The following is a 13,351-nucleotide window of genomic DNA, read 5'->3' as shown; positions in this document are numbered from 1 at the left end:
TAATAGTAGCTTATCATTTATATAGTAAAGGTAGTTATCCTACATTTAATTTAATACATAAGATATGGACTATTATTCAAAAAGACACTGAATATGAGGGATACACCCAGTATATGCCTATATGGAACCATTTTCCATTGCCTGAGTTTGCAAAGCTTGAACATTTTGATTTATAGAAGAAGGCTGAAATTTTGCTTCTTTGCCAATTTTTTTTAAATGTGGTGTTTGATAAACTGTCAGAAAGATATAATTTGCCTAATAAAGCATTTTTTCAATATCTACAACTATGGTACGCTTTGCAGAGTCAAGCAAGGCTTTTTTTTTTTATTAAAATACAATTCTTCATCAATTTTAACTCTGACTGTATCTGTAAAATGCTTTAAACAGGGACTAACAATAGTTAAAACGAATCCACACAAGAACAGCTTGGGGCGGTGGTGTAGGGATCTAGACACACTTAGTGACAAAGAGTGGGAACAAGCTCTGAAGAATCTATTTGAAGTTTCCTTATCCTCCCCACAATGTTTAACTTGGTTATTTATTATTCATAGATCCCACTATACCCCTTTAAAATTACAGTCTTGGGGTAAAGCAGACACACAAAACTGTCCAAGGGTTACTACTGATACAGGTACAATTATACATATGCTGTGGTGATGTCCTAGTCTGCATCGATACTGGGAGGGTGTTTTTGATATTTTAAATTCGCTATATTTCTCACAAATTCACTTTGAACCAAAAATAGATTTGCTAGCGATTAAAGCGGAAGGCAGCCCCCCCTGCTGAAATGCATGTGATGTGGCTGAGAACTACAGAATATCACAAAGTGAGTACACCCCTCACATTTTATGTAAATATTTTTACTATATCTTTTCACCCCTTCAACCTCTGCCACAATGCTGGCAGCACTCATACGTCTATTTCCCAAAGACAACCTCTGGATATGACACTGAGCACGCACTCAGCTTCCTTGGTCGACCATGATGAGGCCTGTTCTAAGTGGAACCTGTCCTTTTTAACTGCTGTACGGTCTTGGCCACCATGCTGCAGCTCCATTTCTGGGTCTTGGAAATATTCCTATAGCCTAGGCCATCTTTTTTTCAGATCCTCAGAGAGTTCTTTGCCATGAGGTGCCATGTTGAACTTCCAGTGATCAGTATGAAAGAGTGAGAGCGATAACACCAAATCTAACACATCTGCTTTCCATTCACACCTGAGACCTTGTAACACTAACGAGTCACATGACATTATCGAGGGAAAATGGCCAATTGGGCCCAATGTGAACATTTTCACGTACGGGTGTACTCACTTTTGTTGCCAGCGGTTTACACATTAATGGCTGTGTGTTGAGTTATTTTGAGGGGACAGCAAATGTATACTGTTATACAAGCTGTACAGTCACTACTTTACATTGTAGCAAAGTGTCATTTCGTCAGTGTTGCCACATGAATAGATATAATAAAATATTTACAAAAATGTAAGGGGTGTACTCACTTTTGTGAGATACTGTATGTATATGGCTCGCAAACCTATACTACAAAAATGGATATCAAAATATTCTCAATTAATTAATCTTAATTTATGGTGGGGCGACTTGACATATAAACATAGGAGGAGCTCTAAAAAATTCCTAAAAATTTGGCATTGGTGGCTAGTCTCCAACTTGTCTGAACAATCAGTTGAGTGAATTAATGATACTGAAGAAAGCTAATAATGATACAAGAGGGGGATAAGCATAAGTGTGTAGCACTGACCTCCGAAAGAGCGGCTGAATTTATTGGGCTTACCTTTACCTTCTTCAACTCATATGCATATAGGGGTTTCCCGAGGTAGATGGCCCAAAAACTGCAGAGACTGACTACAGATCCACTTAAAGGGATTTTAATTTGCAAAAAACAGTTAGTAACACAATCTCTCAACATAGTATCAGAGGGTTTAGGTGAAAAGTCCAGGTACTCTTAATGTTAAATTCCATATGAAACAGTCTCTCACTTTGAATAAATCCAGAGAATAGCCATTCACAACTGGATCCTCACCCTAATTGGATAGTCCTTCTCTCACCAGGCCTAGCAGCCAACAGGGTACTTGAGTCAGGAATAAGTCTCTGCCACAGACTTTGCTATAGAACACTTGAGGGAAACTTGAAAGCTTGTAGAACACTCGTGTGGTACCACTATCTTGCAGCCGGTCCGGCGAAACCACACGAGATTCAATTCACTTAGGTCCTTCAGCTTTTCCAGGCTCTTGTTGAGAAGCCAACCCTTGCGTGGCCTTCTCCCAAATAGTCCTCCCCTGGATAACTTCACAGTTGCTGGGCCTCTCCACTAACCGAGATGGCACCGGACCACCTCCGAACCCTCCTTTCAGTTTCAAGTCAGGTGGATCCGCACCCCAGGCCATGGAAGTCCTGGGGGCTGGTCAGGAGGACCAGGACCATGCAGTCAGAACATACTTCTGGACCGGAAACCCTGAAACACGTGACATCCGCACCTTAAGTATCCTCTCCCAGAAGGCATAGCAAGAGTTACACTCCCACTGGGCTGGTTCAGAGAGAAAGTAACCTTAATGCACCCAACTAGACAATTTTTCAATGCCTGCCGCAAGTGGCAGCGTGTGCTCTTCGGGAGCCGGCGCTACAAGTGTATATATATTTAATTAAAGAGGGAGTCCACCTAAAAAAAATAATTATTAAAAGCCAGCAGCTACATATACTGCAGCTGCTGACTTTTAATAAATGGGCACTTACCTGTCCCAGGGTCCAGCGATATCGGCAGCCGAAGCCGCCATTCTCATTGAGGGAATCAGGAAGTGAAGCGTTCTGGCTTCACTTCCTGGTTCCCTAGTGTGCATGCGTGGGTCATGATGCACGTCGTAAGTGGTCCCCACTATCTCCTAGGACCTGTGTGTTTCCCATGAGAAAGCGGGGGGGGGGGGGGTTGCGGGAAAAAAACTATCTGATTGAAAAAAAAAAAGTGTACTGACAGTGCTGCTTTCTGACCTATGTCGCTACAGTATTTAAAGTGGTTGTAAAGTCATAGAAATATTACTGCCAAAGCATTATAGCACAGTGCTTGTGCTTTGTAATTTACCCCTCTGTATGTCCTAAAAAACCTGGAATAAAACAATACAATGTTTTTTAAAAATGTTCCTGTGTCCCCCTGTCTTCATTATGACATTCCGTAATCTCGAAAATATTCCTTGGTTAAAGTCATTGTCAAATTTTGTATTCCATTTTGTAAGAAGATTATATCATGTGCAGTGTCTCCTTTTGAAACTTTATTGTGGAAATACCTTATTTTCAGTTACGCTGGGTGATCACGTGACCTGCCGGAGCTCTTCTTCCTCGCTCAGAACACTGCAGAGGGAGGGGCCGACATCTCCGCTGATGTCAGCCCTGCTCTGAACACTGCAAAGGGAGAGGCCACTGACGTCAGCCGGAGAGAGAAGATCTCCGAAGGGTCACGTGAGTGCCCAGTGGTGCTGTAAGTAAGGTATTTTCCACAATAAAGTTACAAAAGGAGACACACTGCACATTATATAGTCTTTTTGCAAAACGGATTCAATTTTTTTACAACGACTTTACCTCATGGTTATTTTTGGGGTAAGGCTTTGCAGCTAGGTCTTATTTTCAGGGTAGGGTTTATTTTTGGGGAACTGGGATATATGGAGCCTGCTATAAAAAAGCATCTCAGTTTATATTTTATACAAGTGTGTCAATGTTAAATGGTTTGTCTCACTCCTTTAACTGCTACCTACTGAACAGTTTGTTCTGTTAAAGGAAGTCCTTACATAACAGACTTACTGGCTGGATAGATAGTTTACTCAACCTTGCCTTGTAAAATAATTCCTTTTTTTTCCCCATTAACAAAGAGTGGCTGTAGACTTTTTTTTCAATGAAGCAGGGATTAATGAATTTAGCTTACCAATGTCTGTTATACTTTATGCAAACTATTTCCAACCAAAGATGAATGCTATACCAACCTTTTCATCTATCCTAAATACATTAACACTCCAAGTGTAATCAGTCTCAGTATTTTGAGGGATAATTGTGTGCAGGGCAGTGACTGTAAATTGCATAATTTTTCAACATCCTAAAATAATCTGGAATGTGTGTCATTGTAGAATGGAACTTCCGCTTTAAGTGAAGGTGACCCCTTGACATGCCACATTTGACCTGTCATTTTTTGGGGGGAGAGCAGATACACCTCTCCCCCTCCCTCTCTGCAATCATCTGGAAAATGTCACAGATCCCAGATAATTGCCCAGCCAGTCACAGTGCGCAGCGCGGCTCACGAATGCACAGTGCATGCCCAACTGTGAAGCCACAGCTGGACGCCCGCAGTGACAATGCCGGTGCTGCAGAGAGGAGTGGGGCATAATTTGCCCGCATCGCTGGACTGTGGCACAGGTGAGTGTCCAATTAATAAAAGTCAGCAGCTATACTTTTTGTAGCTGCTGACTTGTGTGGGTGGAACTCCGCTTTAAAGCATCTGTTTATTCCTGATTTTATCACCAGCTCTTGAAATTTTTTCTGACTGCTTAGTGACATATCTACAGAACACTGTAATTCCAATCCCAGTAAAAAAAGCGTTCTAGATAAATCATTATTTGACCACATTGACCCCTTGTGCTGCTGAAGCCATTGCATGGGCTGTTGTAGTTGTAGTTACACCTCGTAGCACAGTTGCAGTAACATGCCCTTAAATGAGCTTTTGGCAATATTATTTCTAAAGGTGTGCAGCTTGGTATGGAGGAGGCGAGTCTGGTTTATTGGAGACTCATTTGACTAGGTAGCTTTGTTGAATCTGTAAAAGATTAAAGTGATTCTAGAGGCTGAAGGTATACAGCCCCCCCCCCCTCTCTCCACCTAGTGCTTGCCTGAGTGCCATCTCAATCCAGAAATGTGCACAAGAGCAGCTGCTCTCCCATCTTTCTGCTCCTTCATTGGCTCAATGAGGAGGGAGGACCAATAAGACCATAAGACACACAGAGCAGGGCTTGGGAGCGAGCACACATGAGTGCCCCTATAGCACTCGGGCGGGAGGTGCCAGTAGCACCAACGGGGGACCCCAGAAAAAGAGGATCTGGGCTGCTTTGTGCAAAACCATTGCACAGAGCTGGTAAGTAGAACACGTTTGTTATTTTTTTTACCTTTAGTAGCATTTTAACTATAAGGCCGCGTACACACGCGGGGACTGTTCGCCCAACTTTGTCCGTCAAACAGTTTCGGCAAACAGTCCGCTCAAAATTAGCATGGACGGACATGGCCACACACGACGTACGAACAGTTTGCTGAAACCGTGCGCGATGACGTGAACGGCACGTACGACGGGACGAAAAATACGACGTCCTATACACTGCATTATAACTTTCGGCGTGTAAAGCCTTTCTGAGCATGCGCGGAACTTAGTTTGTCGAACAAGCCTACACACGAGGGAACTGTTCGCTGAAACAAGGTTTCAGCGGACAGTTTTTCGGAATTTCCGAAAAACCTTGTTCAGCAGACTGTTCGCTGAAACTGTCCGCTGAAAGCCCACACACGAGCGGACTGTTTGCCGAAACACTGTTCAGCGGACAAAGTTGGGCGAACAGTCCCCGCGTGTGTACGCGGCCTAAGTAGAAATTCAATACTATTTTTAATCCGGGTAACAAAACAGAAATTTTAATGCAATTAAATTACGTCTTTGTTCTTTATAGCAGATAACAGCCCAGCAAGTTACCGTCCAAACTCAGCAGCAGCAACAACAACAGCAGCAGCAACAAGCAACTCAACAGCAGAAGTTGACATATACCACTCAGCCAGCCATAAAAACCCAGTTCCTGACCACCCCAATTACTCAGTCTCAAAAGTCACCTGGAGCACAGCAGGTACAGGCGCAGATTCAGGTACAGGTAACTGATGTCTTTCATTTCACTATAGATGGCAACTGACCTGGGATGGCCAATTGCTGTGCTGCCCACAATTTTCTCTCAGTGTGACAATAGGTGCACACATACTCACACATGTGGTCCCACTTGCTGCCCACGCGTACCTTCCTTTTGTTGCCCTACCACTCTGTTAGCCCCCAGGTTTGACATAAGAACCCCTGTGTAAATGTCAGGTTATGAGGCTATACTTACACAGGGTTACACACTCTCTCCCTGCCCCTTTGTGGCAGTGTTGTGTGCCTGGAAGGCCAATCACCAAGCACTAGCCTTGTCACATGAGAGGAAGGGGAGTGAGTCAAAGGCTGGACCTCGGGATCCAGTATTTTAGGTAGTGAGGCCATAAAGTTTTACTGGCAGGGTGCTGTTGCAGGCCCAGGATAGTGGGTTTCCTCTAGGATCCCCTCTCCTGAAGGTTTATCGGAACCCACCATGAAATGTGAAGATTGGGTCTGTTTATTTACCACATGAATGTTTACTTTAACCACTTCAGCCCCAGACCATTTTGCTGGCCAAATACCAGACCACTTTTTGCAATTCGGCACTGCGTCGCTTTAACTGACAATTGCGTGGTCATGCGATGGGGCTCCCAAACAAAATTGACGTCCTTTTTTTCCCACAAATAGAGCTTTCTTTTGGTGGTATTTTATCACCCCTGCGGTTTTTATTTTTTGTGCTATAAACAAAAATAGAGCGACAATTTAGAAAAAAGTGCATTATTTTTTACTTTTTGTTATAATAAATATCCCCCAAAAATATATAAAAAAAAATTTTTTTCCTCAGTTTAGGCCGGTACATATTCTTCTACATATATTTGGTTAAAAAAAAGCAATAAGCGATTATGGATTGGTTTGCGCATTAGTTATAGCGTTTACAAAATAGGGGATAGTTTTACGACATTTTTATTAATAATTATTTTTTTTTACTAGTAATGGCGGCGATTTTTATTGCGGCTGCGACATTATGGCGGACACATCGGACATTTTTGACACATTTTTGGGACCATTGTCATTTATACAGCAATCACTGCTATACAAATGCAGTGATTCCTGTGCAAATGACACTGGCATTGAAGGGGTTAACCAGTGGGTGGCAGTGTAGGGGTTAAGTGTTCCTAGGGGTGTGTTACTAACTGTGGGGGGCTGGGCTTTCTTTTAGTGAACACTGATCTCTGCTCCAATCACATGGAGCAGAGATCAGCGTCACTTGTTGCTAGGCAGAACGGGGAGATGCTGTTTACAACGGCATCGCCCAGTTCAGCCGCCCCATGAGACGATCGAGTCCGCGGGACCCGGGACCGGACTCACGGGGGTCCTGACCGGCATGCGAGCACGCCGCCGGTGGCGCGCTCGCGATGGCAGGGCGGCATTTAAAATTGGACGTACCTGTACACCAATATGCCTGCCCGTGCCATTCTGCCAACGTACATCGGCGTGCGCTGGTCGGGAAGTGGTTAAAATTGTAGATGTTGTCATGCCTATGTAGTCACCACTGGGGGCTGTATTGAGCTTCTCAGAAAGCCACGATGTGATCCAGGAAGCAGAAAGCTCTTCCTCCTCCAAACAGCAGCAAGTCCTCCGGTAAGCCTGCGTGGGAGTCCTCTCCCCATCAGACGCCTCATGTGCAACCTGTTTTCTCCCCTCTCCTCTTCTCGGGGGAAAAAAGCGGCATTAAAAAAAAAAAACGGCACAGATGGACGCCGCTCGGCGGTTTCCAGCTCCCCCCCTAGCCTTGCTGGCCTCTGCCTGGGATCCTCTGTAGGGTCAGCAGCGCAGGAAAAGCGTTTTGTTTTTTTAAATAGGAGGGGCCGTAGACAGCGGAGGGGGAGGGGCTTAGTGCTGCGTGTGAGTCCTTCAACGTCCAGCATAGGAAGGGAGGCTTTTAAAAAAGGCACCATTGTGTGTGTTCCTGCTGCTGGAAGGACACAGGAGCAGAGGTGGTTTTTAAAAGGTTTGGTGACACAGGCATTCCCTTTGACATATTTAAATCATCAGGCTGAGCATTAATAGTAGCAATTAAGCTGGACAATTGTTCAGGCAGTTGATGCACTCCTTCTGATAGTACCTCTGCTTTGTGCATCGGGCGATGAGCGGAAGGGGTGTAAAAAACACCTCAAAAGGGGGCTCTAGTAAGACTACTACAGTCACATGGCAGCCTAGAAACATCTCAAAAAAGATGTCATCATCCCCTGAGAGTGATATGGCTGATCAGAGTGAGCCATTAGGAGGGACAAATGTTACAGCTGCTCTTAACACTGCAGGCCCTATGTATATTACACAGTTTTTTCTTCATCCATTTTAAGCTTGGAGCAAACAATTGATGCAAAATTGCATCCCAGAATGGGACTAAGCGAAGCTGGTCCCCGTCCATTGCTCAGGACCCTCATTCTGAGGAGCAAGGAGCAAGAGAAGAGGCTAACGTCTCTGCGTCTGAGGAACCTAATACAGAAATATGAGGTCCGCAGGAAAGATTGTTGGTACAATCTCTCACTGGGTTGGTCGGCTCTATTTTTTCGCTGCCAGCAGCGCAGTCAGTTGATGAGCCCACGTCTGGTTTGGATTCACTAAAGCCTCCCCAATCTGATCATTCTTTTCCTATCCATGCGTGGCTAAGGAAGCTTATGTATTCTGAATGGGAGCACCCAGATAAACAATTTTTCCCTTCAAAGAAGTTTGCTATACTTTATCCTATGGAGGAAGACTTTTATAAAAAATGGGGGATTACAGCAATTGACGCTGCTATATCCTCTGTAAATAAAAACCTGATTTGGCCAGTTGACAATGCTCAGATGTTAAAGGATCCAACAGAAGAAGAAGTTGGAATTCGTTTTTAAGAACTATATTTCTCTCGCAGGTTCAGTCATTCAACCTGCTGTGGCAACGATCGGAGTATGTCAGTCCTTAATGGACCAGTTTAGAGATGTACTCAAAATTATTCCTGATCAGCAGGCCCAGGATTTGGCCAGTATATCAGAAGCATTGTGTTTCACAGTAGATGCTATGAGAGATTCCATTCTCCAGGCCTCACGGCTTATGCTAGGGCTGGTACATGTGCGTAGAATCCTATGGTTGAAAAATTGGTCAGCCGAAGCGCCATGCAAAAATCTCTTGGCCAGTTTCCCTTTTCATGGTGGGCGATTGTTCAAAGACGATCTGGATAAGTATATCCAAAGAATTTCTAATGGGAAAAGTTCCCTTTTACTGATCAAAAAAAAGTTTAAACATTTTACTTTTAAACGTATTTCTTCAGTGCCAGGGGCAGCTGCCTCCAGGCAGTCTCAACGGCCTCCACCGTCAGATTCTAGAGGTAAACCTCTCGGTCAGTCCCAGGGCCAAAAGAGGACCTGGGGGAGAAAGCCCACAAAACAAAATACTAAAGCCTCCTTATGAAGGAACGCCCCTGCTCACTTGGGTTGGGGGAAGGCTTCTGCAGTCTTCTAGAGTCTGGCAGGAACATTGTCAAGACAGATGGGTGGCTTCCTCAATTTCTCTAGGTTACAAACTAGATTTCCGAGAGTTCCCATATCCTCGTTTTCTCAGATCAAACATTCCCAAAGATCCAATGAAAAATAATTCTCTCTCTCTAGCTCTGGATCATCTCTTATCTCAAAGGGTGATATTAGAGATCCCTTTGGAAGAGCAAGGGCTGGGTTTTTATTCAAACCTATCCATAGTTCCAAAATCAAACGGGGATGTCTGACCCATTTTAGATCTCAAACATCTAAATTGGTTTTTAAACATCCGTTCCTTTCGCATGGAGTCAATCTGATGTCTCCTTCCTACAAGGAAGAGAACTTCTGGCGTCAGTCGACCTCAAGGATGCTTATCTCCATGTGCCGATTTTCCCCGCTCATCAGAAATTTCTGCAATTCGAGGTAGAAAATCGTCACTTTCAGTTTGTAGCTCTACCTTTCGGACTGGCTACTGCAACTATATCCTGGCTCCTCTTTTAGCCAGGTTAAGGGCCAAAGGTATAACAATACTAGCCTGCAGTAGCCCGCTTAAACCAAACTTTAGTCACCACAGTCAGCTACCTGGAAGACCTAGCTTGGATTCTCAACATAGAAAAATCCTCCTTAAAACCTTCATGGAGATTGCAGTACTTGGAGCTGATCATAGATACAGCTCAAGAGAGGGTGTTTCTGCCCCAGGAAAGGATCAGTTCCATAAAGGAACTGATCCAGCTGGTCAAATCAAAGAAAACCCTTCTATTCGTCTTTGCATGAAATTGTTGGGAAAGATGGTGCCTTCTTTCGAGGCCATTCATTATGCGCAGTTTCATTCGAGACTGCTACAAAACAGGATCGTATCTACTTGGAACAAGAAGGTCCATGCTCTGGACTTTCCAATGCATTTATCCCCCAGTGTGTGTCAGAGCCTCAATTGGTGGTTGATATCCAAGAATTTTTAAAAAGGTAAATCCTTTCTGCCAATCACCTGGAAGGTCGTAACAACAGATGCCAGCCTTTTAGGCTGGGGAGCAGTCCGGGAAGAAGCATCTGTCCAGGGGAAATGGTCCATCTTAGAGAGGACCTTGCCCATCAATATTCTAGAAATTCAGGCAGTACGCCTGTTCCTAGAGGCCTGGATGCTCAGACTACGGAATTATCCTGTCAGGATTCAATCCAACAATTCTACAGCAGTGACCTACATCAATCACCAAGGGGGCACGAGAAGTTGTGCGGCCCAGAGAGAGGTGAATCATATTCTTTCTTGGGCAGAAAGCAACATTCCTTGCCTATCAGAAATTTTCATTCCAGGGATAGAGAATTGGCAGGCGGACTACCTGAGTCACCAACAATTGTTCCCAGGAGAATGGTCCCTTCATCCTGACATCTTTCTGTCAATATGTCAAAAATGGGGAGTGCCGGGCGTGGATCTGTTTGTGTCCAGGTTCAACAAGATCAACAACTTTTTGCCAAGGACAAGGGATCTGATGGCATGCAGAACAGATGCCTTGGTCTTTCCTTGGGATCAGTTCTCACTGATCTATGCGTTCCCTCCTGTTCTGCTTCTTCTGCGGCTTCTCCGCAGGATCAAGCAAGAAGGGTAGGAGGTGATTCTTGTGGCCCCAGCATGGCCCAGAAGATCTTAGTTTGCCGAGATCATAAAAATGGTGGTAGGGGACCCTTTGACCCTACCACTGTGGCCAGACCTTCTCTCGCAAGGTCCAGTATTCCATCCTATCTTACAAACACTAAATTTGACAGTTTGGCTATTGAGACCCACATTCTAAAGGACTATGGGCTGGCAACTTCAATAGTTTCTACTATGGTTAATGCTGGGAAGCCGGCCTCCAGAATCATATACTATAGAGTCTGGAAGGCATATGTCTCCTGGTGTGAATCCAAGGGTTGGCACCCCAGAAAATATGCCATAGGTAGGATTCTTGAATTCTTACAAATGAGATTAGAGATGAAGCTGGCCTTGAGTACTATCAAAGGTCAGGTGTCGTCCTTATCAGTGTTTTTTCAAAGACCACTTGCCTCACATTCTCTGGTTCATAACTTTATTTAGGGGGTAACACGGATTAATCCCCCAGTTAGATCCCCCTTGAACCTTTGGGACTTAAATCTAGTCCTATCGGCTTTACAAATGCAGCCTTTTGAGCCTATTCGAGATATTCCCTTGGTCCTCTTGACAAGGAAATTTGTTTTCTTGGTTGCCATATCTTCTACTAAAAGAGTATCAGAGTTGGCTGCTCTTTCTTGTAAAGAGCCATATTTGATTCTGCATTAAGATAAAGTTGTATTACGACCTCATCCTAAATTCCTATTGAAAGTAGTATCAGGTTTTCATTTAAACCAAGTTATTGTTCTGTCTTCCTTTTTTCCAGAGCCTCGCTCTCTGAAGGAAAAATCACTACATTATCTTGATGTGGTGAGAGCAGTCAAGGTCTATTTGAAAGTGACCGCTCAGATTCGTAAAACAGATGTTTTGTTTGTGTTGTCAGACAGTCCTAAAAGAGGACAGACAGCGTCAAAATCTACTATTTCTAAATGGATTTGTCAAGTGATTGTTCAAGCCTATGGTTTAAAGAGGAAAATTCCTGCTTTTCATATTAAAGCACACTCCACTAGGGCTGATAGTGCTTCTTGGGCAGTGCATCACAAAGCCTCCTTGGCTCAGATATGCAAGGCCGCAACTTGGTCTTCAGTCCACACATTTACCAAATTCTATCAAGTAGATGTGAGAGGTCATGAGGATAGCGACTCAGTTGCAGTGTACTGCAGGCTACAGTATAAGTTCTCTGGTCTCTTGGTGCCCTAATTTTGTTGTGTCTCACTCCCTTCAGGTGCCATTGCTATGGGACATCCCACATAGTAAGTACTATGGCTCCGTGTCCCGTGATGTACGATAAGAAAATAGGATTTTTAAAACAGCTTACCTGTAAAATCCTTTTCTTCGGGGTACATCACAGGACACAGAGGTCCCTCCCTTCTTTGGTATACACGTGTATTGCTTTGCTACAAAACTGAGGTACTCCCACCAGTGTGAGGGGTTATATAGGGAGGACACTTTTTAATTTAGGGCATACAAGTGTCCAGCACCTGAAGGTGGCCTATTTAACCCACATAGTAGGTACTATGGCTCTGTGTCCCTTGATGTACCTCAAAGAAAAGGATTTTACAGGTAAGCTGTTTTAAAAATCCTATTTTCCTCAACACCCCCCTCAATAGATAAGTGTATACGTGAACTGAACAAACATATTGCCTTTGAGAGGCACACTTATTATCTACACAATGCAATTCAACATTATATGGTCTTGCTGGTTCTATGGTGCGATATATTGTCTTGTATAAAATACTCTGTTTTCATTTTTTAAGTCTGTAATAGCTGTGAGAAATTGTCATATAGTCTGTCAAACATGAAGCTGCATCTTTTTTCTTGTTATTACCGCAATGCTACCTATATTTATATCCGGACTTGCTCTGGATAAAAAAATGTTTGAAAAATTAGCAAAAGAAAATCTGATTACAAAAAAAATAGTTCTGCTGCTTTGTTTAGCATGGCCTTAGCACAAGTTTACTTTTGACCCTTCAGTTTACAATTTGGTCCTACAACTCTGGTTACTAAACCTGTATGACATACAGTATGTTATACTGTGTTCCTGTTGGATGGTGTTACCATAGTATGAATATTGTAACCTGTGTTGCCTTGTGTTAATGTGGTTTATAACAATAGATATGCTAGTGTTTTTAGTGTTGTGATATGTAACTATTTGAGTTGATTCCATTTTTTGCTCCTATCATTTTTTCCAAGGTTGCAAAGCTTCCTCAGGTGGTCCAACAGCAGGCATCAGTGGCAAATATCCCACAGATGGTTCCAGCCTCTCAGCAGGTCAGTAGGTACAGGAGATGTGATTGAGGTGCTTGCCCACTCTCATTCAAGAAGTGTATAACAATTGGAGTTTACTGTGAGGATAT

The 13,351-nt window shown here is 43.6% G+C and overlaps 1 protein-coding gene across 11 annotated transcripts in view; it reads left to right on the top strand.

Annotated features, from left to right (window-relative positions):
- The window catches only part of LOC143940418 (E1A-binding protein p400-like), a 303,118-nt gene that overhangs the window by 285,396 nt on the left and 4,371 nt on the right, over positions 1–13,351 (top strand). For 4 of the 11 annotated variants that reach the window (XM_077461750.1, XM_077461754.1, XM_077461753.1 and 1 more), the window contains 2 exons: positions 5,698–5,892; positions 13,188–13,265. In XM_077461750.1, the coding sequence (XP_077317876.1) occupies positions 5,698–5,892; positions 13,188–13,265 (273 nt within the window). The remainder of the gene's footprint in view (positions 1–5,697; positions 5,893–13,187; positions 13,266–13,351) is intronic. The other 7 variants (XM_077461751.1, XM_077461755.1, XM_077461746.1 and 4 more) reach the window with 4 other exon arrangements.

This window comes from Lithobates pipiens, unplaced genomic scaffold, assembly GCF_037356315.1.
Source record: "Lithobates pipiens isolate NorthernLeopardFrog02 unplaced genomic scaffold, aLitPip1_a1.2 Scaffold_3, whole genome shotgun sequence".
Lineage (NCBI taxonomy): Eukaryota > Metazoa > Chordata > Amphibia > Anura > Ranidae > Lithobates > Lithobates pipiens.
Note: the sequence above shows the minus strand (reverse complement) of the source record. Positions and strands in the feature narration are given on the sequence as shown.